The sequence below is a fragment of the Cyanistes caeruleus genome, chromosome 3, assembly GCF_971803275.1.
Source record: "Cyanistes caeruleus chromosome 3, bCyaCae1.hap1.1, whole genome shotgun sequence".
NCBI classification, from domain to species: Eukaryota; Metazoa; Chordata; class Aves; order Passeriformes; family Paridae; genus Cyanistes; species Cyanistes caeruleus.
The window spans coordinates 6857083-6874297 of NC_141703.1; the positions used below are offsets into that span (position 1 = coordinate 6857083).

General features: G+C 43.7%; 1 protein-coding gene across 4 annotated transcripts in view; it reads left to right on the plus strand.

The window, feature by feature from the left end:
• Positions 1–16092, plus strand: part of NDP (norrin cystine knot growth factor NDP) — a 20643-nt gene extending 4551 nt beyond the window's left edge. For 2 of the 4 annotated variants that reach the window (XM_023923962.2, XM_023923945.2), the window contains exons 2-4: positions 6674–6730; positions 7392–7746; positions 15057–16092. In XM_023923962.2, coding sequence (XP_023779730.1) covers positions 7528–7746; positions 15057–15284 — 447 coding nt within the window. In that variant the 5' untranslated portion in view covers positions 6674–6730; positions 7392–7527 and the 3' untranslated portion in view covers positions 15285–16092. The remainder of the gene's footprint in view (positions 1–6673; positions 6731–7391; positions 7747–15056) is intronic. The other 2 variants (XM_086879629.1, XM_023923954.2) reach the window with 1 other exon arrangement.
• The last annotated feature ends 1123 nt before the right edge of the window (positions 16093–17215 follow it).

The window sequence follows — 17215 nt, forward strand, 5'->3', positions numbered from 1 at the left end:
CAGGTTAGCTCAGGTGTCTGAGCCAAGAGCACCCCACTTTGACCACACTTCTGTGCATGTATATGAAGAGATGCTGCAGTCTCTGCTGGCTGTGATCAGCTGTTATTTCCTTTTTATATGTGTCAGTGTGGAACATATTAAAATTTCTCAGTAGTGGTATGTTAGGAATCCCTCTGATGCCCCACCTCTAACTTAGCAGAACAATAAAAGCAAGGTTGAAGTAAGCCTTTGAGCAGCTGGTCGTCTATATATTCCTCCTTTTCTCACATAATCTAATTCAAACTATTATCTGGTAGCAGTGGCACTACCACTTCCAGACACCATCAGTCCTTGTCCTGTTTGCTGGAATTTCATTGTGTGGCATGGAGATCCTTTCTACGACAGGCGAGTGTAGCCTTTCTTCTGGTGTGAGAGTAGGGGGCTGCTGGTGCCATGGAGACACTGGTCCCAGGAATTCCTCCTCCTCCCTGCTATTTTTCAGCTTCTCTTTGTTATTTTTTCTAGTTGCATCAATCATTTTTACAGCTCACGCTTGTCACATTTTCATGCTTGTTATTACTGAGCTGCAGACTGTGTCGGGCCGAGGCAGCACAGGTTACATTGCCCTTTAAGACATGTGGGTTGAGGATCTGAGTTAATGCCTCAGCTCTGGTTTGGCAAAGGTTAAGCATACCATGGCAGTGACAATCACATTGCTGTCATAGCAGCACGGCTCAAAGGGAGTGGGACCTAGGGGAACGCTGCTCCCCTTGTTAGAAGACATAGAATTGTTACCATGAGCCAAATATTTCGGTTCCCTAATTATCAGAGGATGAGGTATATGGATGGTGGTCTGAATGTTGCCTGTGTATAAAAGAGGAAAGGATTTTGCCCCTGGGGTCAGAAGAAAGGGAACATCCCCTTCAATCACGTGCTGTCTCCAGCATGCATAGCACTCTCTGCTGGTCCCAGTGGCAGGGATGTTTGCTCAGTGTTAAAGAATAAAAAGACCCATTCCTGCTCTTGCATCTATTGATAACTACAGGCCTTTCAGTTTGCTGGAAAATATATGAAAGACAGAGAACAAAAACTGCCCACCTGCTTGTAAAACACTCCAAGAGGTAGAGGACACATGCCTGAATGCCCTAGACCTCTCAGCAACTTGTAATTTGGCCAAGGGTAATTTTGCCTCATGTTGGGTCATAAGACTGAAGTAGAGGAAATTACTGAAGCAAATCCTATAGCTAAAGCTTGGCTGGGAACACTTGCACTGTAGCCAGCAGCCACCCTGGTTTGCCTCCTGAGAGGGATGGGCAGCCCTAGACTGCTCAGCTCTGCACCTGGTGCTTCACCAAGGAGAAATCTCATCCCTCAAGTGGAAAATTGTATTCCTCTGCTGTCCGAGACTCAAGACCATGACTACTCTGATACTCAGCAAGAAACAAGAATAAAGAAAGAATCCAAGGTTGGCATCACCTCACCATTAAAAGGCTCTACTCCCTCATTAGAGAGATATCCCATGCATGGCCCTAATCAATCTATTTAAAGCTTCCTGGAAGCAGGAAAAGGAAAGAATAAAAATACAAGCATTCTTTTTTCCCCCAGTAGTTATTCTTTGTGAGTGTATTAAACCCTTTTCTCCGGGCTGGCCCGTGCCTGTCTGCTGGCCGGGCGCCAGCCCGCAGTACCCACTGGAGTTTGTTATTTCAACTGCTGAGCAGGAAGGCACCTCCTGCTCCCCCTCTCCTGCTACCTGAAGGGCTGGAAATGTTCTTGGGAACTTCAGAAGCGGAGGGAAGTTCAGACAGCTCAAGTGCCATTCAGCTGGATTTGTTCCACCTCATGCACCGGGTCCCCGCGGCAGGAACACTTTTGGGGCCTTAAACGAGCCCAGGGAATCAGTGTCGTGTGTGCTCATCTCACGTGTGCTGAGGCTCCCAGGGTGCTTCCACTGTGTTTGCTGCAATTGCTATGTTGCTTCTTATGCTTCACAGGCTGTGGTCTTCCTACTTTTTTATTTTTTCTTTTCTGCTTACAGTGACAGGTATTCATCTCCAGAAATATTAAAAGACTTAAGGAAGTCTCGCAGTAAAAAAATGATTTCCTGGCGCTTCTCTTAGCACTGCCTTAGTAGGACCAGAGAATGGACTTCTCTACCATGGACAACCAGATGTAGAGGCTTAAATTCCCTTCTTTTGAGCCTGTTTTCCTTCTTATTGCCTTTTTTCTTCCCCTCTCCTCTTGCCCACCAGCTGCTGCCAGCTCTGGCCAGGAGTGTGTGTTGTTTGCGTACCCTCCTTGCAGGCACAGACTGCCCTGCTGTGTAAGGCAGCTCCTGGACCATGGATGAAGACATTCCCCTTGCCATGGGAGAGGAGAAGCTCCAGCACAGCTGAATGGCAGTCGAGCAAACCCTCTCAAGCACAACAAGACCTTGGGGGAACATTCACTTATTTAGCCCTGTAAGGGTCTCACTCAAAATATTTGGTTTGGTATTTGCCTTGCCTCAGGATGGGAAGAAACCTGTTCAAATGTTGTGTGGAGGCATTTCTCAGACAACTGGGGTTGCCTGTGTTCACCTGCTGCTGCCTGGCTGCCATGGGGCCACTCAGTGGCTCTGTCAGGTGTTTTGACAGGCAGCTGCAGAGTGAAGAGAGCATTTTTGACAGCACACACAGAAGGTCAGCTCCTTCACTGCTGGCATGGAAATGGCCATGGTAAAATAGATAAGAAGATGATTGTATTTATATACAGAACTAAAAGATACGCTGGAACTGACAGAGACTCTGAGGTGGTTCTACAGAAAGCAGGGTCAGACACAGCCTCTCATCTGGGCTTGCCTCTCCTACTCCATGAACTGTTCTCTGGCACGGCTCAGATTGTCACTGGAGAGATTCAGTCCCACAGCTCTTGGGCTTCCCAAGCTGTTCCCAGGCATGGTGTGGATGGCTGCATGGGCTGGAAACCACCAACTCTGTGGGTGCTGAAGGATCTTTGGGAACAGAACACGCTGCCTTTGTCATTGCAGTGGAGAACTTACCCTGCAAAAAAAACCCTTGTGGAGCCTGACTGAATAATTTGCCCGTCACAGTTGTTTCCACTCCAATCCAGATCTTGGAGAGTGAAGTCCCCAAATCCTTATCTTCCTGGAAAATCAAAACTTTTTTGAACTCGATAAAGTTCTTGAGAAATCCATTTTCGATTCATGGAACTTTGTGTCTTTTTTTGGTTTTTTTTCAGAACAGCAGCAGTGAGTTGATGAACATGCACATATATATATACACATACATGGCTGGTGACATGTTTTTAGGTCTGTAGTTTGGAGAAACTGAGTAGTCTTGCAACTCCTCTGTTTACATAACAAATTCAGATTGAGGGAACCACACGGTAGGATTCAAGTAACTGTGTTTACTAAATACGCACAGCATGCAAGGCCAGGCTTAAGTTATATACACACACCACTGCTTCAACGGGATTTTGGCAGCCTCCAAAACACAAAAAGCACTGAGTGACTTAAAGGGTGCCCCCATCTTCAGGCAGGAGTCTCAAACATAGAAAATGCCCAGCAAATGAAGGCCAAGCTGAACATACGTGCATGCCTAATATGGGGGGCTCAGGGAACAACTAACTAGAGGAACACCATAAAAGAGCTTTTCCACTGCTCCCTTCCTACCTCCCAGGGTAAAAGCTGTGCAGATCCAACAGACCTTTGGAGAATTGCTCAGCTCTTTATTTTTTCCAAGATACATAGCAAAAAGGGAATTTCTGTTTATGTTCTCACAAAGTGACTGGCTAAATAATTCCAGATGATGGAATGTTCTTCTGTCCTTAAAGCAAAACAAAACCTTAGCCTTCACCACTCTCTAAATGATATAAAAACTATGATAAGAAATCTTTATTATTCAGAAAGCAGTTAATAAGAACGTGGAGTTGGAAAAATAACCCTAACTTTGCACCTATATACAATACATTCTTAGACTGTATGTTAATATGGTTTTTCTTTGGGATGTCTTCTGTTTTTCCCTGAAGTTTTTAGGTTAACAGCTGTAGCGGTTTTAGGTAACAGCTGTGACAAGCTTTAGCATGTTATGTCTCTATGAAATCCTGAAAACTGGTTATATGGAAAGGAAACTAAGCCATTGCTAAGAAAATGTACTTCCCATATCTCAGTGAATTCTGAAAAAAATGTGTAGTGATTTTCATCCCCTGTTAGGCCATTTATTTTTGTAGCAAATTTTCAGCCTGAGGATACGAGGTCACGTTTGCATCTTTTTCTTTACAGGATGCTGCAAAGAGGGAGGGTTTAGGCTTCCTTTGTGTTAGCCTGGCAAATGAGCTATCTACCACAGTTTTTGCATGAAAAGGAAGTGAGGAAAAAACCAGCTGAAATTAAAGGAAAAATTTCTGTGTGAAATTGTTATTTTAATAAAAAAGTACATTTTCCAAATGAAACAAAATGTCATTGTAATGATGATTGATTATCGCAATTGTACTTGCTTCTGTTTTTTTGGACAGAAGTATAGACTGGAAACTACTCATGCCAATCCTGATAGCATGTGCTATCTAGGATTTTATAATTTCAGACAGCATTTCAAAAGGAATGCAATTTTTAACTTAAAAAATAAAAAATAATGCTAAGTTCAAGTGAAACACCGCTGCTGGAAATACCAGCTGGAAATGGAAAATATCATGCCAACATACCTCATCATGGTGATGTACCTAAGTGAAAATATTTTGGTATTTTTTTTGCAGAATGAAAAATCTATACCCAACTTCCATGTGTTTAAATTGCCCTCTAAGACTTTTTCTTCTATATTATGTTATATATAGCATATTTGCTTGAAAAATGTATGTGCATGCTTCCCATAGGTACATCAGAAGATACACATTTATTTATTTCACAAGAGATGGATCATATTTACAATGGTTTTCTCTTTTTTTTTCTTATAAATATGTGATACATTTCACTTTTCCAAAGTACTGTTACAAAAACCTGCTGGATTTCTTTGTTAGTGAAGTATCAGGGCAATTTTAAAAGGTTGTGGAAGTGTTAATACTTTTTGTACTGTGCTTATCCTGAAGACAGTTCAGCCATGTTCCTTTTCTCACACTTTTCCCTGTGTCTTTCTCAAAGTATTTTCATGAGGCAGACTCTGTGTCATCCAATTATTTCCTGAAGAAAACTAGGGAGATAAGCCTTTGAAAACTGAGCCAGGACTTCAGATTTCTCTCACTGTATTAAATCATACTGATCAAAACCATGGAAAGATATAGAAGCACAGAATTAACAGTGGGATGGAGAGTATGGGAAATGGGGATCCCTGGGTGTAATATCACGTGAAATGAGACTGTCTAATATCAAGCAAATTTATTTGGACTGAGAGGGAATTACTGGGTGTGTAATAATGATTAACTATGTTGGAGGGAGACCTTGCCAAGCAGCATGTTTTGGTCAGACTCTTTATAAAAAAGAATAGGAATGTAGGTAAAAGGTTAAACATGGAGAAAAAAATAGTGCATCCCTCCTCCTGTTAGCTAATCCTTGGGCATCATCTGCATGAACTGGAGTAGCACAGTTCACTTCGGGGAGGGAGTCTGTCCCAGCTCCCATGACCGAGAGATTTCTCTCCTATGCTGCTAAAATGTTTGGAGGGATATTTATTGACATGAATGAGGCTGTGCATAAATGTATCTGACATCCTAAGTGTTTAGTGTCGTTTGTTTAAGTTCTTTATACTGCAAAGACATAGTATGTTTTTAATGCCCCATTTGCTGAGGAAAATATACCAGGTCATATGTCAGACTCTGGGAAAAAAAAAAAGATATTGTCATTTAAATCCACAGTCACGTAATTTTTCCTTTCCTACTTAAGCACATGGATAATAGCCTGAAACAACAACAACAAAAATGTCTAATATACAGAGCATCTTTGTTTCTCTAACACACAGAGCATCCCTAATAACATTTCTTCCCAGCATGAGACTTCGGGTGTCACATCAGCGCCATCCCAACTTGGATGAACTCTGGAAGCGTTTGTCACGGCTAGGCACTCCTCTCACAGAAGTGCTGGAGGAGGCTAGAAACCAACACACAAATCATCAAGCACTCTGGTGAGGAGGCTGTTTGGGAGATGAGTATCAGCAGGCTTAGAGCACTGCCAGCAAACCAGAAAACAGTTTTGAAAGAGGCTTGTATAAGGCAGTAAAGGCACACATCAGCTCTTTAAATACTCAAGAGGCTCTGCTGGAGCATTTCTTTGTGAGTAGGGAACTGTTTTATCTTAAGTTTCTTCAGAAAGTCCTTGCACTTTTAACCGTACTGATGAGTATCCTTTGACTATCCTTCATCAGGCTGTGTTTAGATGGATAATTCACAGCTCTTTCAAGTTATATCTGTTTGTAGTAAAAGTGAAATTAATCATCCAGTTGGGACTAAGGGCTTTGTGAGAAGGATCAAGGGACTGTGAAGAAGCAGCTGATGGAGATATTCTCCTTCCCCTGCTGGCACAAAGCTCTGGGCAGCATTTCAGGGGTTGTCCTGAACTTGTTTCCTGGGGAATCTCCTGATCTCCAACATGAACCAGAAATCCAGATGCTTGGGTAGATAGCCATATGGCTCCACCTGAACATATTTCTTCCCAAGTGATAGCTGGGATAGTACTTGGATATTACGGAACAATAAATGTATTTTTCAGATGCTGCTCCTTAATTAGCTGGGAAGAGACAGACACCGAGAAAGTGCTGCCTGACAAGTAAGCAAACAAAGCCTGTCAATGTGTGAGCATGGGAATTTGGAACTCAGAGGGCAGGGCAGCCAGAGGCCCAGGCAGCTCCTCCTGCAGTGCAGGTCGGGGCTCAGCAATTCCCTGGGGGACCACCTTGCTCATGCCTGGGCTGGGACCTTCAGCATCCCTCCACCCTGGGGGTGTCTCCTGTCCCTGCAGAACACCAGCTCCAGGGCACTGCCAGGCAGAGCCACAGCTCATCCTGCCTCCAGCCTTTCCATGGGCTCCCTAGGACCTTCCCATCTGAAATGAGGAAGGCAGCCAAGCTTTGCCTCTCTTTGACACTTTGAGTGGATACAGAGTCCTTCCAATTTTCAGAAGTTTCTGATGTATTACTAATCATCGGTTTTGAGGGGAGCACAATAGGATCGTCACCAAGTGGAAAAGAATGGCATTGCATCACTTGTGATGTTAAAAGCCGAAAGGTTCTCCCTGAAATGATAGAAAAATGCTAAAAGTGACAAGGCCTTGAGATCTCCTTCCTTAAGGCCATATTCCCTACCTACTCCTGCTCATGCTGAGCAGTATTTTGGCTAGCAAAGGTCCTAAGTGCCTTAACATTATTTCTGTCTATTTTCTCCGGAGGTCTTTTTGCTCAGGATTGTGATTTATGTTGCTTTTATTTCAGCTGCGCAGGAGATTCTTTGATGGATTAAAACCTCGTCAGACTCCAACTTGAGAAGAAGAATGACAGCTCAGACACTTAAACCAGACTTTTCACCATCCTGGAAAGGAACTGGCTTTCAGAATTTGGAGGGTTTTTAATGTTCTACCTCCCTCTGCTGTTACCAGCGAGAAGTTCCTCGACAATGGGAAATCATGTACTCGCTGCTTCGATTTCCATGCTCTCGCTCCTGGTGATGATGGGGGACACGGACAGTAAAACAGACGGGTCCTTCCTCATCGACTCCGACCCCAGCCGCTGTATGAGGCACCACTACGTGGACTCCATCAGCCACCCTCTCTACAAGTGCAGCTCCAAGGTAAGGCCTCCCCTCACCTCCTCACCACCCCATGCTGCCAGGGAAGAGTTGTTAAAATGAGCCATTCTGGGTGGTTTTCTCTGCTACAGTTCCTATCTACCAGAATCCAGCAGCAGGGACACACGGATGTGAAGGCATCCTGTGTGTACGTAACTGGGACTGGAGATAAAGGCTCTTGACTCGCTTTCCACTTTTTCAAAAGGAGAAATTCACCATGATGAGCTTACATGCAGTAAATCACAAGATTCAAAGGAGCACATTTGGGATCTCAGCTGATGGTCCAAGGGGACAGGCTAGTTTGGAAGTTTAGATCACCCTGGTCACCCCATCCTTCAAGTGTACTTTCATCTGGAGCAAGTTCATTGATACTGCAGATGAGGTACTGAGATAAAGAACCAAATTGTAAAATGGTGATTGAAAAAGGTTGTGAAGAGCATTGCTTATTTTCTCCCTGCCCACCCCCTTTTCAAAATCTTTGTTTTCACGCAGAATGACACTTGGATGGTAACTTTAGGGCTTAGGAGCAGACAGAAATACAAAATTGACTTTCATTTGGGATTTCAAGCCTGAAAAGTTTTGTGTTAAAATGGTTTAGCAGCCTGTACATGTAGCCTACAGCAATTTATTTCATTGTGTGGAGAAAAAGAATTGGGAGAAACAATGGGAAAATCCTTGCTGGCCCCTTTTGTCTTGTCCTAATTTGTTCTGTCTGAGTTAACACAGTCTGTACATTCAGATGGCTGGGCCATTTCTCTGTCCCATGGGAAGGGGCTTTGCCTCAGGCACTCGCATCCCAGGATTAAGGAAAGGGAAGGACTGCCAACTCCAGTGCTTTTGCCAGCCCTGTGTTGAGTAAGGGACGAGAGGCTGGTGTGTGACAGAGTTTATCACAAGAGGCTGCCTGCCGGTGGCAAACCCCAGCAGCAGGGATCCTGGGAGAGAGGATCCAGAGTTGAGATGGATGCCAGTGCTGGCTGTGGACACCCTCAGATGCCTTCATGTGCAGGAGTTTCTTGCCTCCTGTAAATCAGTGCAGGGGTGAGGGGCAGTTGCAGATCATAAAAACTAAAATAAAGCATAGAGAGAAGTGTCCACATTTCTGTGGACTTAATAAGACTGGCTGGGTTCTCTGTGCACCAGGACAGCTGCTGCCCTGGCTAAGGCTCTGCAGCCAGGCTCATCCTGTGCCAGCTCAGCCTCAGACCTGGGCACAGGGAGCCTGCTCTGCTCTGGGCTCCTTGTGCTGTTCTCTCAGCACTGCTGTCTGCCTGGTTTAGCATAGCCGAGCCTGATTCACAGCAGTGGGAGCCCAGAGACTTTTACCCGACTTCTTCTGAATCCAAACAGTAAAATCATGCTTTACTTGAGATTCAGGAGAGGTCTTTTGATTTGCTTTCAGGCTGGACTAGAGCTCCCTGCCATCTGGGAGACATATGGTGCTAACACAGAGAACTGCAGAGGTGCATCTCTGTGCAATATTGGTTTTATTGCACTTGACTTCAGCAAGAGGCAAAAGTGACAAAAAGTAGGTGTGTGTGTGTGTGGTTTTCATTTATAGGGATCTGTGTGCCACCAGTCCTCCCCTCTCTGCAGTTTTCTGATCACAGGAAGGAAGGAAGGAAGGAAGGAAGGAAGGAAGGAAGGAAGGAAGGAAGGAAGGAAGGAAGGAAGGAAGGAAGGAAGGAAGGAAGGAAGGAAGGAAGGAAGGAAGGAAGGAAGGAAGGAAGGAAGGAAGGAAGGAAGGAAGGAAGGAAGGAAGGAAGGAAGGAAGGAAGGAAGGAAGGAAGGAAGGAAGGAAGGAAGGAAGGAAGGAAGGAAGGAAGGAAGGAAGGAAGGAAGGAAGGAAGGAAGGAAGGAAGGAAGGAAGGAAGGAAGGAAGGAAGGAAGGAAGGAAGGAAGGAAGTGGCGGAAGGAAGTGGCGGAAGGAAGGAAGTGGCGGAAGGAAGGAAGTGGCGGAAGGAAGGAAGTGGCGGAAGGAAGTGGCGGAAGGAAGTGGCGGAAGGAAGTGGCGGAAGGAAGGAAGGAAGTGGCGGAAGGAAGTGGCGGAAGTGGCGGAAGGAAGGAAGGAAGGAAGGAAGGAAGGAAGGAAGGAAGGAAGGAAGGAAGGAAGGAAGGAAGGAAGGAAGGAAGGAAGGAAGGAAGGAAGGAAGGAAGGAAGGAAGGAAGGAAGGAAGGAAGGAAGGACTGATTGACAGTTCACTTTTTTTAGCATCCCCAGTGACAGAGAAAACAAAAAAAAAACAATCAGGCCCTTACGAGTGGGGCTGATGGGAATGAGAACACAGAACACAGTGTAATGAAAACCATATCATTTCAAAACTGAGCTTTGAGGGAAAAAAGTTGTTGACATACACATTCATAATTCTGGCTGCAAAAGTCAGTGATTATTTTCAAATCAAGCCTTTGATGGAAATCATGTTTGAAAATATTATCACATAATTTGGCTTCACAAATTCAACAACAGTTTCAACAACAGTTCTATAACAATACTGTGAATTTTATGGACTTTCTCATCAAGTGGAAAATGAAAACAGTTTCCATACAAATCAAAATAATTTCCCAGAAAACTCTCTTAAGTCAAAGTCTTTTTTTTTTGTTGTTTGGGTTTTTTTGTTTTGTTTTATTTTATTTTTGTTTTGTTTAGTTTTTGTGGGTTTTTGTTTTGTTTGGTTTGGTTTGGTTTGGTTTTAAGGTCTTGGGTATCTGAATCATTCTGGTAGATGTATGGCTTCTGTTCTGGATCTAGTAGCATATAAACACAGAGGAATATCAGACATGCTAATTAAAACTGGATGCAATGTCTGTATATGTATATATTGTGATAAAATGTAACCAAAACAAAAAAGGAAAGTTTTGTGGGAGTAGCTGTGGGAATTGTGGTACCTCTTGTTTCCACCAAGTTTCCATTGTGGAAGGTTGGACTGACAGTGTCAAGCAGAGACTTTGCCCTTTTTTGGGGTGCTAGACTGATTTCACTGAGATATTCTTTTTTTCTCCATATGTTTTCCTTTTTGGTGCAGCGTAGAGTTACAGAAGTTAAAAGTGGCTTCAGAAATTACAAGACATATTATGTTTGCTGTCTGTCCTGGTTGAAAAAGGATTACGTCCACTGTGTTTCTCTGTGGAGGCTGCCAATTGTACCCACATGGGAAGCAGTTTCATTAAACATCCAGTCAGGATAATTTAATCATTAAAATCCCTTTTGCTTATGGCCTCAGGCAGGTGATGAAAACAATTTTCCAAATCCTTTGGAAACATAGTCTATTATAGTAACAAAACATACAAAAGAGACACAAAGGAGGGATGGAAGAAGGCAATTTGTTCCAGAAAAGCAATGTTTTCCTTTGTCTTCAAGGAAATGTTTATATCAACTCATGAGGCATTATCTTTCCTGACTTTATTTGATTTACCCTGACCTCTGTCACAGAGACCTACTGGTCTCCATCAATGTGCTGGGTTCCCTTACTGCTCCCAGAGCCTCCTAAATTCCAGTTTTGGCTGTCACAAGTGCTTCGTCCAGATGTGCCAGAAGTGTGCTTGACAGTCTTGCACTAAAGAATCCAGCCCAGGGAGACACAGAGCAGATGAAGAAAGATTTAGCAGATGTTTGAAGACATTTACTCCTGAGGTAGCTCAGGAGATTTTCAGTAATGCCTGCTTGCAGCCAGGCCACAGGAACTGTGTGAAAATCTGTTCTTAGGCATCTCAGCCCATCTGCTTTCGAGCTTCAGCTTGTTGCTGAAGGTGCAGAAAAGAGGACTACAAATGCCATTAATAAAAAACCAGTTCACAGCTTCTGGATTTCCAGAATACAGCTCAAACAACCAGAGTCAAATATTGCCTCGGATTCAGGTTTCTGTCTTTTGTACCTATGAGACCATTGACTTTAAATAATGATAACGATAAAACGATAATGGTAATGATGATGATAACGATAATGGTAACAATAATGATAACAATAATGATAAAAATAATGATAATGATAATAATATTCTTCCCTAGCTGCTCATAGACCCACGTGGCTCCCTTGTAGGACACTGTGCTTCTGGATCCAGCCTTGCAAGGTGACATGCACAAATTCATATGTGCAGGGGCCGAGGGGAGCCAAGAGGTGTCAGGTTATAAAACACCCACATGTATTTACTATATATACACACCCACTGTATCATTGTGCCATGCCATCATAGCATTACTAATTATCTAGGTGATAATCTCTATTGCACTATAATACACAAAGCAACAAGCAGCTGGTGCAATTGATTAAAAGGCAAAGCAAAGCTTTCAAAGTACATGCTATTTCCAGCTCATTTGAACACCTGCCAAAATCCACTGGCTGTTCTGGATTTATGAAGAGGAAGGTAAATTTTAGGTAGGACTTTATTTAAATTTTAGGTAGCCCAGAAGGTTAGAAAGCTATGAAAATGGGAAATCTGATAATTTTTTTTAGCCTGAAAGTTCAACTTGATAACTTTGGGTTTATGCCATTGGTAAGAGTTTACACTGTCATCCAAAAACAAGGCATAAAACCAACACTGCGTTGGTTTTTCTAACATCTACATTATATAAACACTGATCTTAATCTTATAAAGAACTAAGTAGCCAGCAAAATTGCAGATTAAAATGAGAGCCTCCACAGATTAAAACAAATTTTTAAAGACAAGGCTTAGAAATTGTAAATTGTAAATTGTAAATTGTAAATTGTAAATTGTAAATTGTAAATTGTAAATTGTAAATTATAACTTATAACTTATAAATTATAAATACAGTGGTACATTGACTAAATATTGGCTGGCTTTGCCTTAGGAAGCCAGCTGTTTATGAGAAATATATTGAGACAGAGATATTGGCACATCACATAATTCTACCCTATAATTACTCTGGACAACTCTTCTCTAGTCATGCCAGTTTCATGTTTTATTTTTACTGGTATTTCTGAAAGTACCTGCAGATACACGAGCAGACATGTGCCATAAGAATTCTTAGGGCATTGTACCAGAAAGTGACTGATTTTTCCAACTCCAGAAGCATCAGAAGTCAGCCCCACCATACAGCAGTGTGGGCTGTCACATTTGGGCTGAAATCATGGAAATGATTGCTTGAAAGGGACTCTAAGGATACCCTGAACCTCTCCAAAATAAATTTCTGGCTGTTGTACGTCCCCCTGTACCACTCCTGAGGAGAGTTCAACTCTGTTGTCTTTGAGGCCTTCAAACAGTTGTCAGGTGCTGTTGGATTGCTCTTCACCCCCAAAATTTATTGATGATCTCCAAGGTCTGTTCCAACGTGATTCTGTGATTCAGCCAAACACTTGGGAACACAGAGTGCACAGTCTGGTGAACTGGTCAAAGCAGGGGACCTAACAAGAGACAACAAGATGCTGGGAAGGAAATTGCTGGATTAAATGTCCCAGTCTGCATAGCTATTTCTAGGTATTTAATTAGATACCTTCACCAGCTGCCTGCCTGGGAAGTGAGGCTTGTTTCCAGAGGGAAAAAAGTGGATCTTTATCTGTGAGTAATGGGGTGACAGCACTGCAGTGATTGTCCCTTTCATGTTCTCTATACACTAAACTCAGGTATTAAGGAGCTTGGTGTAGCTGATAGGTGTAAAGCTCAGGTGTGACTCAACAATACACTGAAATTTCCCTCCCACCACATTAGTACAAACAGCTGAAGTTAATTTATGTATGAATACACTGTACCACAGGAAGGAGACCATAAATTTATGCTACAAACCTTAAAGGATGACAGATTTGTCAGAGAGGGACAAAAGCCCATCTCTTTTAAGAAGCATGATGGTACCAAGCAGAGATCATCAACTCATGAAGACATCTTTGCAACCTGTGTTGACTGGAAGTGTAGTTGTTGATACATTAATACATTTTCAAGCAAAACATTTAGCATGCAAGTATTCTTGGACGAGTAATTTTTAAGCACTGTACAATGGATGATCAGGACATTTCCCATGGACACAGACAATGCTGCCATTTCCTACTTGATTTCAGGAATAGTCTCTCTGTCTTTTATGTCATCTTTCCTTACAGCTCTGACTAAAGAGAAAGTTAAACATTTGATGTACCTGCTTGCATAACTTAGAGATTTGCAGCCAGTTGAGCTTGTGTAATGAAAGAAGCCCAAAAAGGTTTAACACCGTAAAGTATTTGCTGTCACATTTGTAGTTGTTCTTTCAGGTTTTCTGGAAAAAAAAAGGTGAGATATGTGCAGCATGGTTAAAATGTAATGCTCTCCCTTGCTTATAGGAAAGACTTACAACTGTTTTACTGCCTACTTAAGATGATATAATAAGCTGATATTGAAGTTTATGTTGGTTAAGCAAAATTAGCTGATATGGATTTGATACTTCCGTCCCCATGAAAGCATGGGAGCCTGTTCAAACTTGTACAACACCCGTTATCAAGGTGGTAACAGCTGTTTCTAACACATCATTTGCTGAGCTTTAGAAGGTCCTTTCCAAGATTTATGCAATGCTTAATGCTGTATCTCCTCTGCTCAAGGGGTTGTTGGGAAGTAGGTGACTGCTCATGGACTTTCTTTCCTTACTGCCTCCTGTCATGCAAGTTACCTTGTTCTGGTCACAGCTCACATCTGACCTCAGAAGAAGAAACCTGGAGCAGCACTGTTTTTTGAAAATCTCACTAGGGAATCTTCATGTTTGGCAACCTCAGTTAAACTTTTTTTTTGCATTTTCATTGCCAAATGCAAAGCAGTGCATTTTATATAGACACAGCTGATGCACTGATACATAGATACACATGTAATTGCAAATACACGTTCAAGGAGATATTTGGCAAAAGAGTGAGCTCAAACATGCTTCTTCAAAGCAATAAACTGAGCATCTTCTTTATATTTCTACTTTACATGTCCAAATATCTAAACCTGAGGCATGAGAGCCAGTTCTGCTGATCACTGGTGTGTATACTCAGAACACTGGTAAATACCCAAAGAATCAGCCTGGCTGACGATTTAAGGTCTTGACTGCCACAGATCTGGAGTCAGCAAATCTCAGTTGCAGTCACGGTGTCTGGAAAGCAGGGCTGGCTGAGATCATTTGGAGCCTTAAGGTCACCAGGTCCCGCTGTCCTTGTTGGTGTCAGTGCCAGGGATTGCAGGGGGAGCCTTGCTTTTCCTCCTGCTCACTTTATGTCCCCCACTCTCTCAGACACAGCCCAGGGGCAAAGCACGGTGTGGGGCTGGGATGCAGTGACAAGAGGCCAGCCAGGCTGGAAGGAGCTGCTGGTGTCAGCTGTGTGCTGGGGACACGTTTGCTAACTGCTGTGTTTTCCTTGGCAGATGGTGCTGCTGGCCCGCTGCGAAGGCCGCTGCAGCCAGACCTCGCGCTCGGAGCCCATGGTTTCCTTCAGCACCGTCCTGAAGCAGCCCTTCCGCTCCAGCTGCCACTGCTGCCGGCCCCAGACCTCCAAGCTGAAGGCCATGAGGCTGCGGTGCTCGGGGGGCATGAGGCTGACGGCCACCTACCGCTACATCCTCTCCTGCCACTGCGAGGAGTGCAACTCCTAGGGACCGAGGGGCACAGCAGACGGGGGACAAGGGCGTGCTGCTGTGGGGGAAGACTCCCAAGAAACAATCCAAGGTCAGGCCGGTGCCCCCAGCACCCGATTGCAGCGAGGATGGGACTAACCAGGCTGGATGGAATCTGAGAGCAGAAGTATCCAAAATACCCTGGGCTGCTGGATGGTGCTGGTATCGCAGAGTGGGCTGTGACAAAGGCGAAAGCATGAGGACTTGTTTTTACGAAGCCTTTCTTTTTTTCTGAAAGGATATTTTTGAGAGTTTCTTCTTTCTCAGACTCAGCTCTGACTACAGAGAGGTGCTTTTACTTTAGGCCATGGGCAGCAGGGGAACAGAGAAGAAGGTCAGCCAGATGACAGCACTGCATTATGGAAACTGGTGTTTGGACAGAGGATGGGCATCAGTTCCCACAGACAACACCTTAACCTATCAATTTTTTCTCAGTTTTCTAGTTTTACTGGCCTTCAAAGCACATTGTGCTGTTGGCAAAGGTCATCTGTTACTGACCTAGTGGCCAAATGCTGGATAACTTTAACTGTGGTTTAAATTACAAATAAACCATTGAAAAGTGAACTGGATATGAAATACCATGCTTGGAGTTTCAGCCGGCCTAGCTGAAACAATTATTTGACATGTGTCATCAGAGTTCAGTGTCTGAGCAGCTCTTGGGAAGGGAAAGGTCATGAGACTCACTATTACCTTCTAAAAGCCTGGAAATGTGACACAAAACATCTATCACAAAAGACTTTATTTGAAAGTTAAAAACTAATCAAATATTAAAATGCCACATACTAAATGGAGTAATCTATTAATTTGAGTAGACCTGTTGATGTACTGAACCAGAGTCACCAAAAAGATGACTAAACCTGGGACTTATTTTCATCTATAGTTCTTAGGCCACTGAGCAAATACCATTTTGCCTTTTAAAGACAGGCAATCCCCAAATCCTAAATCTCAAAACATCAGGGGATCCAAAGTTTGGGAATGGTATTTTCTGAGAACTTCTGTCCCTCCTCCATTGTTATGAGGTTTTAGGAAGGTTCAGTCACAGTCTATTGTGGCTTCAAGGGAAAAACATAACAGTTCTTTTCTCATATTAAATTTTTTATGTTCTTAAATGGCAGCCTATGCAGCTAGCCATCAGCATGTCTGTGCTGCTGACAGAAATCTGGCTGAGCTGTTGTTCTGGTAGAAGTCGTGAGGGTGCTGAGAGCATCTTTGCTGTGTAAGGGTTCAGGGTCAGTAGCACCCGTGAGCACAGTCCTACAGTCATTGTCTGGGATAGGCTGGATTGGCTCCCATGCACAGCAATGTCTGGCAGGGTCCCATGGTGAGGAGGGGAAGTCCTTTCCAAGATCAGAGTTCAGCCCATCTGCTCAACTCCAGCCAGGTTATTTGCAGCAGATGCTGTGTGCAGCAGCTCGAGGATGCACATGTGTGACAGGGAATCCCCAGGGTCTGACAGGGAGCTCAGTAACAGGAGCTGCTGTGGCTGCTCAAGCAAAGCCTAATGCTTTTGCCTCTGCCTCCTCATGCTGAATGTGTGTGGGATGTGAATGCGGAGGTGACAGACACACTGACCTTGCAAGCCAAACCCTGGAGTAGGATGGCAGTCAGCAATGGAAAGACATGGGGGACAGGTATGACCACAAACAGCATTCAGAGAGGTTTGTGATACATGGGAAGAGCTCTGTCTTCTGGAAGTGACTTGGAGATGGTCAGTTTGCAAAGACACAGAGCTGTGGGCAAACTAAAGGGTGAATCCCACCCCCAGAAGCTGAGGGGCTCAGACTGAAATGTCAGAACTGGGGAGTGATGAGCCCCAGTGAGCTCATTAGACTCCATGTGTTGTCCCAAGACTGTCAGTCATTCCTTTCACATCTCATGCATGGTCTGAACATCAAAGGGCCTGTCCAGGG